Raw genomic sequence first — 13,944 nt, forward strand, 5'->3', positions numbered from 1 at the left:
GGGTTCGAGCCCCGCGTCAGGCTCTGTGCTGACTGCCAGCTCAGAGCCTGGAGCCAATTTCAGAGTCTGTATCTCCCTCTCTCTCTGACCCTCCCCTGCTCAAGCTGTCTCTCTCTCTCTCCTAGGAAAAAAAAAAATTTTATTGTTTATTTATTGTTGAGAGAAAGATACACAGAGTGTGAGTGGGAGAGGGGCAGAGAGAGAGGGAGACACAGAATGTGAAGCAGGCTCCAGGCTCTGACCTGTCAGCACAGAACCCGATGCGGGGCTCGAACTCACAAGCTGTGAGATCATGACCTGAGCTGAAGTCGCGGGCTTAACCAACTGAGCCACCCAGGCGCCCCTCAATCGTTCTTGATTTTAAAATGTTGATTCTGGGGGCGCCTGGGTGGCTCAGTCAGGTTGAGCATCCAAGTGTAGCTCAAGCCACGATCTCATAGTTCGGTTCGTGAGTTCGAGCCCCACATCCTTCTCGCTGCTGCCAGCCTGTCAGTGCAAAGTTTGCTTCGGATCCTCTGTCCCCTCTCTCTCTGCCTTTCCCCTGTTTCCAATCTCTCTCTCTCTCAAATAAATAAATAAATACATAAAATAGTAAAATGTTGATTCTGAGCTCAAGAGGAGAATATGTAGATATTCTTGGTATTTCCCCAAAGATGACTACCCAAGTGTAGTCCTTGACCAGAGGAAATCAGGCAAAGGGTGAGGACAGAGCTAAAGTCATGAGCCAAGGTGGGCAACCCCAGATCCATATCCAGGAGGCAGCTGCTGAGCGGGTGCGAGAACATGCAGTTGACAGAGAGTCTCAAGTCTTCCTTCTTTTTTCAAGACAGTGAAGAAGTGTCCATTTCTCCCTGCAATAAATCTTAGCCTTGAGAATCTCACAATAACACATGTAAGCACGAGGTAGCGACAAAATGCAATAATTTATACCAAAATTATCTGAAATAAATAAACACATCAGTGCAAAAGGGAACAACATAGAAAGCTTCAACATAGAATTTTATTGTTTTGTTTTGTTAATAATGCATATGGTTGTGTATCTCTACCGGCCAAAGAGAGAAGGACTACAGATATTCAGATACAGATACTCATCAACAGAAAGAAGCCTGCCTGCAATTGAAATTTTGCCCTGAGTGCAATATGTGAGGACAGCTCAGGGCTGACTGGGCAGCCCCACAACTCCTAAGGTGAGGCGTACTCCCACCCAGAGCCTCCACTGCAAACATTCGGGGGCCATATTCATCATCATACTCATACCCATCGTCACGCATTCGACTTCAATGAGCTTCGACTGAGCTAGGTGCCAAGGTGAAGATGGAAAACACAGTCCTTGCCCTCAAAGAGTTCTTAGTCTATAAACCACTGGCATGAAAAGCATTATAATGCAATATAACATCATAATAGAGTTGCAGAGGCAGCACAAGGGAGGAAGGCATGAACTGCATTTGAGAAAGGACTCAGGGGACACCTGGGGGGCTCAGTCAGGTGAGCATCCGGCTCTTGGTTCCAGCTCAGGTCATGATCTCATGGTTTGTGAATTTGAGCTCCATGTCAAGCTCTATGCTGAACAGCACGGAGCCTGCTTGGGATTCTATCTCTCCCTCTCTCTGCCCCTCCCCTGCTGGTGCTCTGTCTCTCTCTCTCTCAAAATAAATATATCAACATTAAAAAAAATTTTTTAAAGAGAAGGGAGTCAAGATCACTGGTCAGAGAAGATACTCCCTGAGTTTCACAATAGAATTGCCATATTTGGATGGCACTTTCACTTACATTACTATCTCACTGATGCTCAGAATGATCCCCTGAGGTACATCATTATCTTCATTCTACAGACATGCAAAGTAGGCTCTCTGAGGATGCGACTCACCAAGCTTCATAGAGTTCAGTAGAAGGTCTGGCTGGAATTTAGTTCTTCAGACTTGAGACCATGATGTGTCAACTTAACACCCGCTGAACCCTTCCTAGGGGTGATGTGCTGGGTTGAGCATTCTGTGGGTGTTATTTCATTTAACCTCTGCAGCAGTAATTCTTATCACTCCTCATTTTATAAATGAGAAGAACGTGGTTTACGGAAGTGAAAGTAATTTGCCCAAGTCAGATTTGAATTTAGCTATGATTCAGAACCTGGGCCCTTAACAACTCTATTGCATGATGCTGCTTCCCATCATTATGCAAGGAAGGACTTCAATTATGCAAGGAAGGACTTCAATTTTCAACGACCCAAACTGGCTTAGTGCAGCTGGTGTCAGACATAACTGGGCTAGAATCTTACTGGTCATTAACCAGCTCTCTGATCTTTTTTTTTTTTTTTTTTTTTTTTTTCCTGAGAAATCTCTCCACATTTTTTTTTTTTTTTACAAATAGTTTATTGTCAAATTAGTTTCTACATAACACTCAGTGCTCATCCCCAAAGTGCCCTCCTTCATGCCCATCCCCCCCTCCCCCCCACATCCATCAGTCCTCAGTTTTTGTCAGCATTCAAGAGTCTCTCATGGTTTGCCTCTCTCCCTTTCCCCCACCATTTCCGCCCTTCTTCTCCCCCTTGGTCCTCCGTCAAGTTCCTCCTAATCCTCCTATACGTGCAAACATATGGTATTTGTCCTTCTCTGCCTGACTTATTTCGCTCAGCATAACACCCTCAAGGTCCATCCATGTTGCTACACATGGCCAGATTTCATTGTTTCTCATTGCCATGTAGTATTCCATGGTATAGATAAACCACATCTTCTTGATCCATTCATCTGTTGATGGACACTTAGGCTCTTTCCATGTTTTAGCTATTGTGGAGAGTGCTGCTATGAACATTGGGGTACATGTGCTCCTATGCCTCAGCATTTCTGTATCCCTTGGGTAAATTCCTAGCAGTGCTATTGCTGGGTCATAAGGGAGTTCTATTGTTAGTTTCCTGAGGAACCTCCACACTGTTTTCCAGAGGGGCTGTACCAGTTTACATTCCCACCAACAGTGCAGGAGGGTGCCCGTTTCTCCACATCCTCGCCAGCATCTAGAGTTCTCTGATTTGCTCATTTTAGCCACTCTGACTGGCGTGAGGTGGTATCTCAGTGTGGTTTTGATTTGTATTTCCCTGATGAGGAGGGATGCTGACCAGCTCTCTGATCTTAAGGCAATTTACTTAACGTCTTAGCTTCACTTTCCCCATATATGGATTAGGAATTGTATGTACCTGGCCACCCTGGTTGTTTTGCTCACAGCATCTTTCCTTCTTCTTTTATTTTGCATTTAACCCAGTTTGTATTTAATTGCTTTCATCTGCCTCAACCTGTAGGCTATAAACCACAGGAGGCCTAAGCCTACCTATACCCATCTTGCTTACTGTTGTATCTCCAACATGTAGCACAGAGCCTGGCACGTGGTGGGTACCCAATAAATACTTGTTCAATAAATAATTCATCCCAGAGGAAAAAGAGAGTTCTCTCTCCCCTCACTTCATTATAAAGGACTTCTCTGGAAGGATTCTAGTAGAAGCAACAGGGCAATGAAATATTGTGAATGACCAGTCCTGGAATAGTTAGGATGATCTCCTGTCAAGGAAGGTGAGATGGTGATTGGCAACACTACCAGAATCATGAGTAGAGCCGGCATCACCATAGTGTAACCTATACAGCAATACAGGGCTCTGAGCTCAGAAGGGTTCTCCCAGCACATGGGGGAGCGCTCTGCTCATACTCTCTAGAAATTCTTAATAATTTCTTTTAGCAAGGACACTTGTTTTTATTTTGCACACAGTACTACACATCATACAACGGGTCCTTGTCACATGCAATGGGCCATAAGGAAGGAGAAAGGGGAACTATGAGGCAACATTTCTACCCAAACAAGGTTGGGGGACGCTGAAAGTCCAAAACTGAACACCGTATACATCTTGAGAAATGCAGCTATGTGCCCAGCTGGTGATAAGACAGATTAATGAGCTCCTTGAAGGCAGAAGTAATACCTTATTCAATGCTGTCTGTAGTTTAAAATAGTGCTGGCATTTTCTTTTAACCAATCTTATTATTTTGAGATCACTGTAAATTCCATCTGCAGTTATAAGAAATAATAGAAAGAGATCCAATGTGCCCTTTATTCAGTTTTCCCCAATGCTAACATCTTGCAAAACTATAGTACAATATCACAACTAGGATATTGACATTAATAAGGTCTGATACCCAAATATTTCCCAAGGATCCCTCGTGTTGCTCTTTTATAGCTACACCCACTTTTCTCCCACCTCCTTTCCTCCTTAACTCCTGGCAAGCACTAATCTGTTCTCCATTTCTATAATTTTGTCATTTTAAGAATAGTAAATAAATAGAATCATATAGTAACTCTTGTGTGATTGTTTTAAAAAATTTTTAAGCTTATTAATTTATTTCGAGAGACATAGAGGGGGGAGGGGCTGAAAGAGAGAGAGAGAATCCTAAGCAGGCCCTGCACCGTCAGCGCTGAGTCTGACATGGGGCTTGAACTCATGAACCATGAGGTCATGACCTGAGCCAAAATCAAGAGTCGGACGCTTAACTGACTGAGACATGCAGGTTTTATTAACTCAGCATAATTATCTGCAAATTCAGCTACTTGGGTGTATTGATAGTCCATTCCTTTTTATTACTGAGTGGTACAGATATACCACAGTTTAACCATTCACCTATTGGAGAACATCTGCATGTTTCCAGTTTTAGGCTATTATAAATAAAGCTGCTAAAACCCATGTATGGATTTTATGTAAACAGCAGTCTTCATGTCTCTGGGATAAATGCCCAGGAACTCAATCACAGTAGTTGAATGTGTACGTTTTAAAGACACTGCCACTTCTCACTGAATGCTGCCAACGTGGTGTTCAGATGTGTCATGGAGGTTGGCCCAGTGGCCTACGTTTCCTCTGGGCCTTGTGCCAGGAAGCTGGTCACGATTGTAGATGTTATTGATCAGAACACGGCTTTGCCCAATGGACCTTGCACTCGGGTAAGAAGACAGCCTATGCCTTTCAAATGCATGCAGCTCAGTGACTTCACCATCAAGTTCCCTCACAGCACCCTTCATAAGTATGTCTGACAAGCCTAGCAGGAGGCAGATATCAATACAAAATGGGCAGCCGCAAGATGGACCAAGAAGATTGAAGCCAGAGAAAGGAAAGCCAAGATGACAGATTTTGATCTTTATAAAGTCATGAAGGCAAAGAAAATGAGGAACGGAATAATCAAGCTTGAAGTTAGGAAGCTACAAAAAGCAGCTCTCCTGAAAGCTTCTCTCCCAAAAAAAAAAAAAAAAAAAAGAGCTGCTGCAAAGGTTCCAGGAAAAAAAAAAAAAAAAAAAAGATGGCTGCTGCAGGCAAGAAGGCTCCTGTCCAGAAGGTTCCTGCCCGAAAAGCTATGAGTCCAGCAAGCAGCGCCTCCAAGGGCTCAGAAGGATCAGAAAACTCCAGCCCAGAAAGCACCTGCTCTGAAGGCATCTGGCAAGAAAACATAAAAGAATGAGAGGCTATTATAAATAAGTAATAAATTTTCTTTTGGACAAAAAAATAAATAAGAAGGAAGATACTGCCAAAGTGTTTTCCAGGGTGGCTATACCATTTTTCATTCCCATCTGCAATGTATGAGTGATCTAGTTTCTCTGCATTCTTGCCAACATTTAGTTGTCACAGTTTTTAATTTCAGCCATTCTGATAGGTGCATAGTGATAACTCACTGTGGATTTAATTTGCATGTATCTAGTGGCTAATGATGAATATCTCTTCATGTGCTTATTTGTCATCTGTATGTCCTTTTTTGGTGAAATATCTCTTTGTTGGGGCACGTGGGTGGCTCAGTCCATTAAGCGTCCGGCTCTTGATTTAAGATTTAGGTCATGATCTCGTGGTTTGTGAGATGGAGCCCTGCATCGGGCTCTGTGGTGACAGTGTAGAGCCTGCTTGGGATTATCTTTCTCTCTCAAAATAAACAAATAAACATTAAATAGATATAGATCTAGATATATTTATCTTTGTGTCTTTTGCCTCTTTCCCAGTTGGATTGTTTGGTTCTTAGTTTTAAGAGTTCTTTCTATGTTTTGTTGGATTTTTGGTTTGCAAATACTTTTTCCCACTCTGTAGTTTGTCTTTTCATCCTCTTAACAGAGTCTTTTACGAGCAAAAGTTTTTAATTCTGATGAAGTCCCATGTATCAGTTGTTCCCTTTATGGGTTCATGGTTTGGTGTCAAAGATAAGAACTCTGGCCCTAAACCCTGCACATTTTCTCCTGTTTTATTCTAAAAGTTGTACAGTTTTATGTTTTGTATTTAAGTTCATGATTCATGTTAATTTTTGTATAAGGTGTGAGAATGGTTCAAATGTCTTGTTTGTTTGTTTGCTTGTTGTCTATGGATGTCCATCTGTTCCAGCACTATTGATCGAAAATGCTCTGTCTTCCATTGAATCGCTTTTGCACCTTTGTCAACACTTAGTTGGGCATATTTGAGCGGGTCTTTTCCCAGGTTCTCTGTTCAGTCCATTAATCCATGTGTCTATCCCTCCAGCACTACCAGAGTCTTGATTACTGAAGTTGTTGTATGAGTCTTGAAAGCAGAAAAAGTGAATCCTCGGCTTTACTTTTCCTTTCCAAAATTGTTTTAGCTATTCTACTTCCTTTGTCTTTCCTTATAAAATTTATTTATTTATTTATTTATTTATTTATTTATTTATTTATTTTTAAATAGGTTCCATGCCCAATGTGGGGATTAAACTCACCACCTTGAGATCAACAGTTGGATGCTCTCCTGACTGAGATACCCAGGCACCCCTCCATATGAATTTTAGGATAATTTTGTCTGTAACTACAAAAAACCTGCTAGGGCTTTTATAGGAACTATGTTAAGCTGTATATCAATTTGATAAAAAGTGACATCTTGACTATGTTGACTCTCCCAATCCACGAACATGTTTTATCTCTCCATTTATTAAAAAAAAAAAAAAAACTTTAAAAAATTTCTCTTATCAGTGTTGTGTCATTTTTTTCTTTTCTTTCTTTCTTTTTTTTTTTTTTTTGAGAGAAAGAGAGAGAGTGGGGGAAAGGGCCAGAGGTAGAAAAAGAGAGAGCGAGAATCCTAAGCAGGCTTCGTGCTCAGCATGGAGCCCGGTGCAGGGCTCAATCCCATGATCCTGGGATCGTGACCTGAACTGAAATCAAGAGTCAGACACTCCACTGACTGAGCCAACCAGGTGGCCAGTGTTGTATCATTTTAAGCATACAAGCCCTATACATGTTTTGTTAGATTTATATCTAATTACCTAATTTTCTTGATGATTATAAATAGCATATTATTTTAAATTTCTATGGCCACATGTTCATAGGTAGTAGATATGAAATAATTACTTTTTGTGTGTTTATCTTGTGTCCTGTGACCTTGCTGAACTTACAAAAGCAGTTGTTTTTTTTTAAGATTCTTTGAGATTTTCTAAATAAGTATACGTTACCTAAAAATGGGATAGTTTTATTTATTTCCATTCTGTATGCCTGTATGCCTTTTACTTCCTTTTTTTAATACCTTATTACACTGGCTGCAAGTTCCAGTGTTATAATGAATAAGAGTGATAAAAGCGGTCATCCTTGCCTTGTGTCCAATTTTAAGAGGAAAGCATTCAGTATTTTCCCATTAAGTATAATGTTAGCTGTAGGTTTTGGTAGAAGCTTTTCATCAAGTTCAGAAAATTCTCTATTCCTACTTTTCTGAGAGTTTTTATCATAAATGGGTGTTGAATTTTGTCAAATGTTTTCTTGTATCCATTGATATGATTGTGTGATTTTTTTCTTCTTGAGCCCATTAATATGGCAGAATCTACTGACTGTATTTTTTAAAATTTATTATATTGTGAGACAGACAGAGTGGCGGGGGGTGGGGACAGAAGATCTTACACAGGCTCTGTACTGAGAGCAGAGAGCTTGATGCAGGGCTCCAACTCATGAACCATTAGATCATGACCTGAGCTGAAGTCAGACACAAAATTGACTGAGCCACCCTAGGTGCCCCAGATTGATTTTTTTTAATATTTATTTTTGAGTGGGGGGGGGAGTAGAGAGAGAGGGAGAGAGAGAATTCCAAGCAGACTCTACACTGTCAGCCAGAGCCCAGTTCAGGGCTTGATCTCATGAACCAGACAAAGCCAAATCAAGAGTCGGACACTTAACTGACTAAGCCACCCAACAGCCCTGGATGGGCTTTATCAGTTCATAGAATCTATTCAATATTTAAGAATCTATCTATCATAGATAGACCAGTCTTGCATCCCTGGAATAAACGCCACTTGGTCATGGTGAATAATACTTTTTTATATATTGCGAGATTCTATTTGCTAATATTTTATTAAGGATTTTTGAGTCTGTATTCACGAAATTTTTAAGTCTGCAGTTTTCTTTTTTTATATTGCCTTTGTCTGCTTTTGTTATTAGGATAAAACTGGCTTTATAAAATGAATTGGAAAGTGTTCTTCTATTTTCTGGAAGAGATTATGTAGAACTGACCTTAATTTTTCTTTACTCATTTGGAGAATTCTCCAGTGAAACCATTTGAACCTGGATATTTCTCTTTTGTTAAGTTTTAAAATTATAAATTAAACTGCCTTATTAGTTATAAAGATATTCAAATTATATATTTTAGGGGTGCCCGGGTGGCTCAGTTGGTTAAGCGTCTGACTTTGGTTCAGGTCATGATCTCACGGTTCGTGGGTTCGAGCCCTGGATCAGGCTCTGTGCTGACAGCTCAAAGCCTGGCTCCTGCTTCAGATACTGTGTCTCCCTGTCACTCTGCCCTTCCCCCATTCACACACTGTCTCTTTCTCAAAAATAAACATTAACAAATTAAAAAATAATAATAAAGTGGGGCACCTGGGTGTCTCAGTCGGTTAAGCGTCTTGACTTCAGCTCAGGTCATGATCTCATGGTTCATGGGTTTGAGCCCCGCGTCAGGCTCTGTGCTGACAGCTCAGAGCCTGAAGCCTGTTTCAGATTCTGTATCTCCCTCTCTCTCTGACCCTCCCCTGCTCACGCTGTCTCTCTCCCTCTCTCAGAAATAAATAAAACACTAAAGAAAAAATTAAAAAAAAAAAAAGACTATGTATGCTGCTGTTATTGCATGGAATGTATTATTTTTATTTATTTTTAAATAAGCTCCATGCCCAAGACGGCACTTGAACTCACAACCTTGAGGTCAAGAATCACATGCTCCACTGACTGAGCCAGCAAAGTACCCCTGAATGGAATGTTTTTAAAATGTTGATTAGTTAGCTAACTTGACAATAAATTATATATATGAAGAAAAATAAAATGTTGATTAGATCCTTTGGGTTGACAATATTGTTGAGTTCTTCTACATTCTTGCTGATTTTCTGTGTAGTTGTTCTATCCATTGTTGCAAGAGAGGTGTTGATAGTAGATTTGTTGATATCTATTTCCAGGTCTATCAGCTTTTGCTTCACGTGTTTTGCAACACATTTTTTTTTTTTTTTTTGGTGCATAAACATTTCGGATTTCTTCAGATTGCTATGTCTTCTTGGAGGATTGACTTTTTTAGTATTATATAATATTCCCCTCTTGTAATTTTCTTTACTCCAAAGTCTACTTTAGGGGCATCTGGGTGGCTCAGTCAGTTGAGTGTCAGACTTCAGCTCAGGTCATGATCTCACTGCTCGTGGGTTCAAGCCCTGTATCAGGCTCTGTGCTGACAGCTTGGAGCCTGCTTCGGATTCTGTCTCTGTCTCTCTGCCCCTCCCCTGCTCACACTCTGTCTCTCTCTCTCTCTCTTAGATGTAACATAAAACATGTCTACTTTATCTAATATTAATATATCCTGATTTCCTTTGAGTCGTGTTTGCAAAACTTTTTCCATCATTTACTTGGACCCTGTACATATATCATATTTGAAGTATCTTGTAGACAGTATATACTAGGCCATGTCTTTAAATCCACTCTGAGAACCTCTCTTAATTGATATTCTTAGACCATTTACATTTAATGTAATTATTGATATGGTAAGAAATAAGTCTAATGTTTCACTTTTTGCTGTTTGTTCTGTTTTTCATTACTATTTTTGTTTTCCTGCCTTACTGGTTATTTAAACATTTTTTTAGAATTCCATTTTTACATATCTATATTGTTGTTTAGTGCACTTGTCTATTTTTAAGTGGTTATTCTAAGTATTACACCATACATACATGACTTATGACAGCCCACTCATGTCATCATTTTACCAATTTGAGTGAAGTACAGATACCTTTCCTGCATGTTCATTTACCCTTCCCATTTTATAATTTTCCCTTCCTCCCTCCTTTTTCCTTCCTCCCTCCCTCCCTCCCTCCCTCCCTCCCTTCCTCCCTCCCTCCCTCCCTCCCTCCCTCCTTCCTTCCTTCCTTCCTTCCTTCCTTCCTTCCTTCCTTCCTTCCTTCCGGCTTTATGCTCAGTGCAGAGCCCAGAATGGAGCTTAAACTCACAACCCTAGGATCAGGACCTGACCTGAGATGAAGGGTCAGACACTTAATGGGACACCTGGGTAGCTCAGTCAGTTAAGCATTCGGCTTTGGCTCAGGTCATGAGTTTGAGCCCTGCACTGGGTCTGTGCTGACAGCTTGGAGCCTGGAGCCTGCTTTGGATTCTGTGTCTCCCTCTCTCTCTGCCCCTCCCCCTCTCACACTATCTCTCTCTCAAAAATAAACATTAAAATAAATAAAATAAAAAGAGTCAGACACTTGACTGAGCTACCCAGACACCCCATATAATTTTCTTAAATATCTTCTCCACATATATTTAGAATCACAAAAGACTATATTTAAAAATTTTTTTAATGTTTATTTATTTTTGAGAAAGAGATGGAGTGTGAGTGGGGGAAGGGCAGAGAGAGAGGGAGACACAGAATCCAAAGGAGGCTCCAGGCTCTGAGCTGTCAGCACAGAGCCTGAGAAGGGGCTCAAACTCATGGGTGATGAGATCATAACCTGAGCTGAAGTCAGACACTTTTCAACTGAGCCACCCAGGTGCCCCAATATTTTTTAAGTTTTATTAAATCCAATTGATTTTTTAAGTGAGCTCCATGCTCAATATGGGGATTAAACTCACGACCCAGAAATCAAGAGTGGCATGCTCTACCAACTGAGCCAGCCAGGCACCGCACAAGACTATAGTTTTTACTCAAACTGTCAAGCATGATTTAGAAAACTTAAGCAAAGCCTATTGTGTTTACTCCCGTTTTATTTACTGTGTTCTTCCCTCTTCTTAATGGTTCCAGGTTCCTTGTTTTATTGTTTCCTTTCTGTTTAGAGAACTTCCTCTATCCATTTTTTTTTTAAGTAGGTCTGCAGTGACAAACTGTCTTAGTTTTCCTTCATCTTAGAATGTCTTGATTGTCCTTCACTGCTAAAGGATATTTTCATTGGGTATAGGATTCTAGATTGAAAGCTGTTATTTCCCCCCTGTAATGAAAGCTATATTGCTACTTCTTTCTAATCTCCACGGTTTCTGATGAAGAACTTGCTGTCAATCAAATAATTTTTCCTCAATAGGTAAGTTGTCATTTTCTCTGGCTGATTTTAAGATATTTTGTTTTTAGTTTTCAGAAGTTAAATTGTGGTATTTCTTGGCATGAATTTCTTCAGGTTTATCCTGTTTAGAGTTCACTCACTTTCTGGACTCAATGGGCTTATGTTTCTTGCCAAATAGAAGTATTCAGCCATTATTTCTTTTTCTTTTTCTTTTTTCTAGGAGAGAGAGAGAGAGAGACAGCATGAGCAGGGGAGGGTCAGAGAGAGAGGGAGACACAGACTCTGAAACAGGCTCCAGGCTCTGAGCTGGCAGCACTCAGAGCTGGGCTCGAACTCACAAACCGCAAGATCATGACCTAAGCGAAAGTCTGACGCTCAACCGACTAAGCCACCCAGGTGCTCCAACATTTATTTACTTTCGAGAGAGAGAGAGAACATGGGCAGGGGAGGGGCAGAGAGAGACAGAGACACAGAATCTGAAGCAGGCTCCAGGCTATGAGCTGTCAGCACAGAGCCTGATGTGGGGCTTGAACCCATGAACCACAAGATCATGACCTAAGCAGAAGTCAGACACTTAACTGACTGAGCCACACAGGTGCCCCTCTTTCTTTCTTATTTGTCTGCACACATTGTTATTTCTGGTTGCTAGCTTCTTCAGCTCCAAGTATGGGATCTAGAGGGTAAGAAGAAAACCCAGGGAACTCACTACCATGGCATTCCTCAAATCCTGAGGTCCCTAACTGGTCTGTCTTCTTCTATTTCTCCAACTCTTGGAGTCTTATTATTTAAACAAATATACATAGATATATGTATATCCAATGATAGATAGGTAGATAGATATATCTCCTGGGGGGCGCCTGGGTGCCTCAATCAGTTAAGCGTTTGACTCTTGATATTGGCTCAGGTCACGATTTACGGTTCTTGGGATTGAGCCCCACATTGGGCTCTGTACTGACAGTACAGAGCCTGCCTGGGATGCTCTCTCTGCCCCTCCCCGACTTGTTCATGCATGCTCTCTCACTCTCTCTCTAACAAAATAAATAAATAAACATTAATTTTTTTTTCATAGGGCAACATGGCTAAACGCACCAAGAAGGTTGGAATTGTCGGTAAATACTGGACACATTATGGTGCCTCCCTCAGGAAAATGGTGAAGACGACTGAAATGAGCCAGCACGCCAAATACTCTTGCTCCTTCTGTGGCACAACCAAGATGAAAAGACGAGCTGTGGGGACCTGGCATTGTGGTTCCTGCATGAAAACCGTAGCGGGTAGTGTCTGTACCTCCAACGCCACTTCTGCTGTCACAGTAAAGTCGGCCATCAGAGGACTGGAGGAGTTGAAAGACCAGTAGAATCTCCACCATTTGAAACACTGCTAGCCTATGATAAATGGGCTAATTTATATAACAAAAAAAAATTATTTTTCATAGAATAAAATAAATAAAAAATATATCCCGCTCAGGGATCTTAACTGTACTTAAGAGAGAAATCTAGGGAAAAGTATGTCTACTCCATCTTCCCAGAAAGGGAAAACCTGCCTAGCGCTTTTTAAAAGTGCACATCTGACCATTGAGACACTGGTTAAAATCCTTCAATGGCTTCCCGTCACTAAGGATCAGGACAAAAAGCCTTTGCACAGGTCTATTGAACAATCCTGCATGACCCAGCCCCTGCCAGTGGTACATGTTTAATAACCAAATTGGGGAGTAGGAAACCCTGAGATGCAGTGTTTGCCAATTTCCATGGTGTAAATACTACTATTATGGCCAATTTCAAGCTACTAACTTGAAATTGCTAAATACAGAATTGGGAAGATGTGAACAAGGGACACTTGTATATTATTACAGTCTCATTTTTATCACTCTCTTTGTCACTATGTCATCATCTGAATGTCACTGTTAGTCCCTTCCCCTAATTTAAACCCTCCAACAACTTCCCATAACATCTGCAAATAAAATCCCTACCTGTGATCTGGACTCTCTCTGCCTGTCTGACATCTCTTACCACACTCTCCTTGCTCAATAAACTTCAAATTTGTTCTCTCAACACATACTGAGCCCTACAATGTACCAGGCACTGTATTGTTACCAATAAACAAAACAACAAAAAAATCCCCTCTTGGTGAGGACACACACAAACAAATCTAATAAAGTTAGTAAATGTACCTTTTTTTTTAATGAAGAAAGCATATTAAATGAATGGGTAATAGAGCAGACAGTATCTTTTCGGCCCTTGCAAGGACTTCAGCTGAAATGTCACTCCTCATAGAGGCCTTTCCTAATCACCCAAGTTAATGTTGTCTCCTTTTCCCTTCAATTTCATGACCTTGTTCGGTCTACTTAATAGCACTTCCTGAGGGTTTTTAAAATGTATTTGTTTACTTGTGTATTATTTCCCTGCTAGAAATGTTTGACTCCTTCATCACCATGTCTCTCCTA

General features: G+C 40.8%; 1 protein-coding gene and 1 pseudogene across 1 annotated transcript; both read left to right on the top strand.

Annotated features, from left to right (window-relative positions):
* Positions 1-5,469, top strand: part of LOC120233965 — an 18,462-nt pseudogene extending 12,993 nt beyond the window's left edge.
* A 7,110-nt stretch (positions 5,470-12,579) lies between these two features.
* LOC120234471 (60S ribosomal protein L37a-like) lies at positions 12,580-12,894 on the top strand. The gene has a single exon (XM_039236342.1). The coding sequence runs from the start codon at positions 12,580-12,582 to the stop codon at positions 12,856-12,858; it is 279 nt and encodes a 92-aa protein (XP_039092273.1). The 3' UTR covers positions 12,859-12,894.
* The last annotated feature ends 1,050 nt before the right edge of the window (positions 12,895-13,944 follow it).

Source organism: Hyaena hyaena, unplaced genomic scaffold, assembly GCF_003009895.1.
Source record: "Hyaena hyaena isolate Hyena2069 unplaced genomic scaffold, ASM300989v1 scaffold_4, whole genome shotgun sequence".
NCBI classification, from domain to species: domain Eukaryota; kingdom Metazoa; phylum Chordata; class Mammalia; order Carnivora; family Hyaenidae; genus Hyaena; species Hyaena hyaena.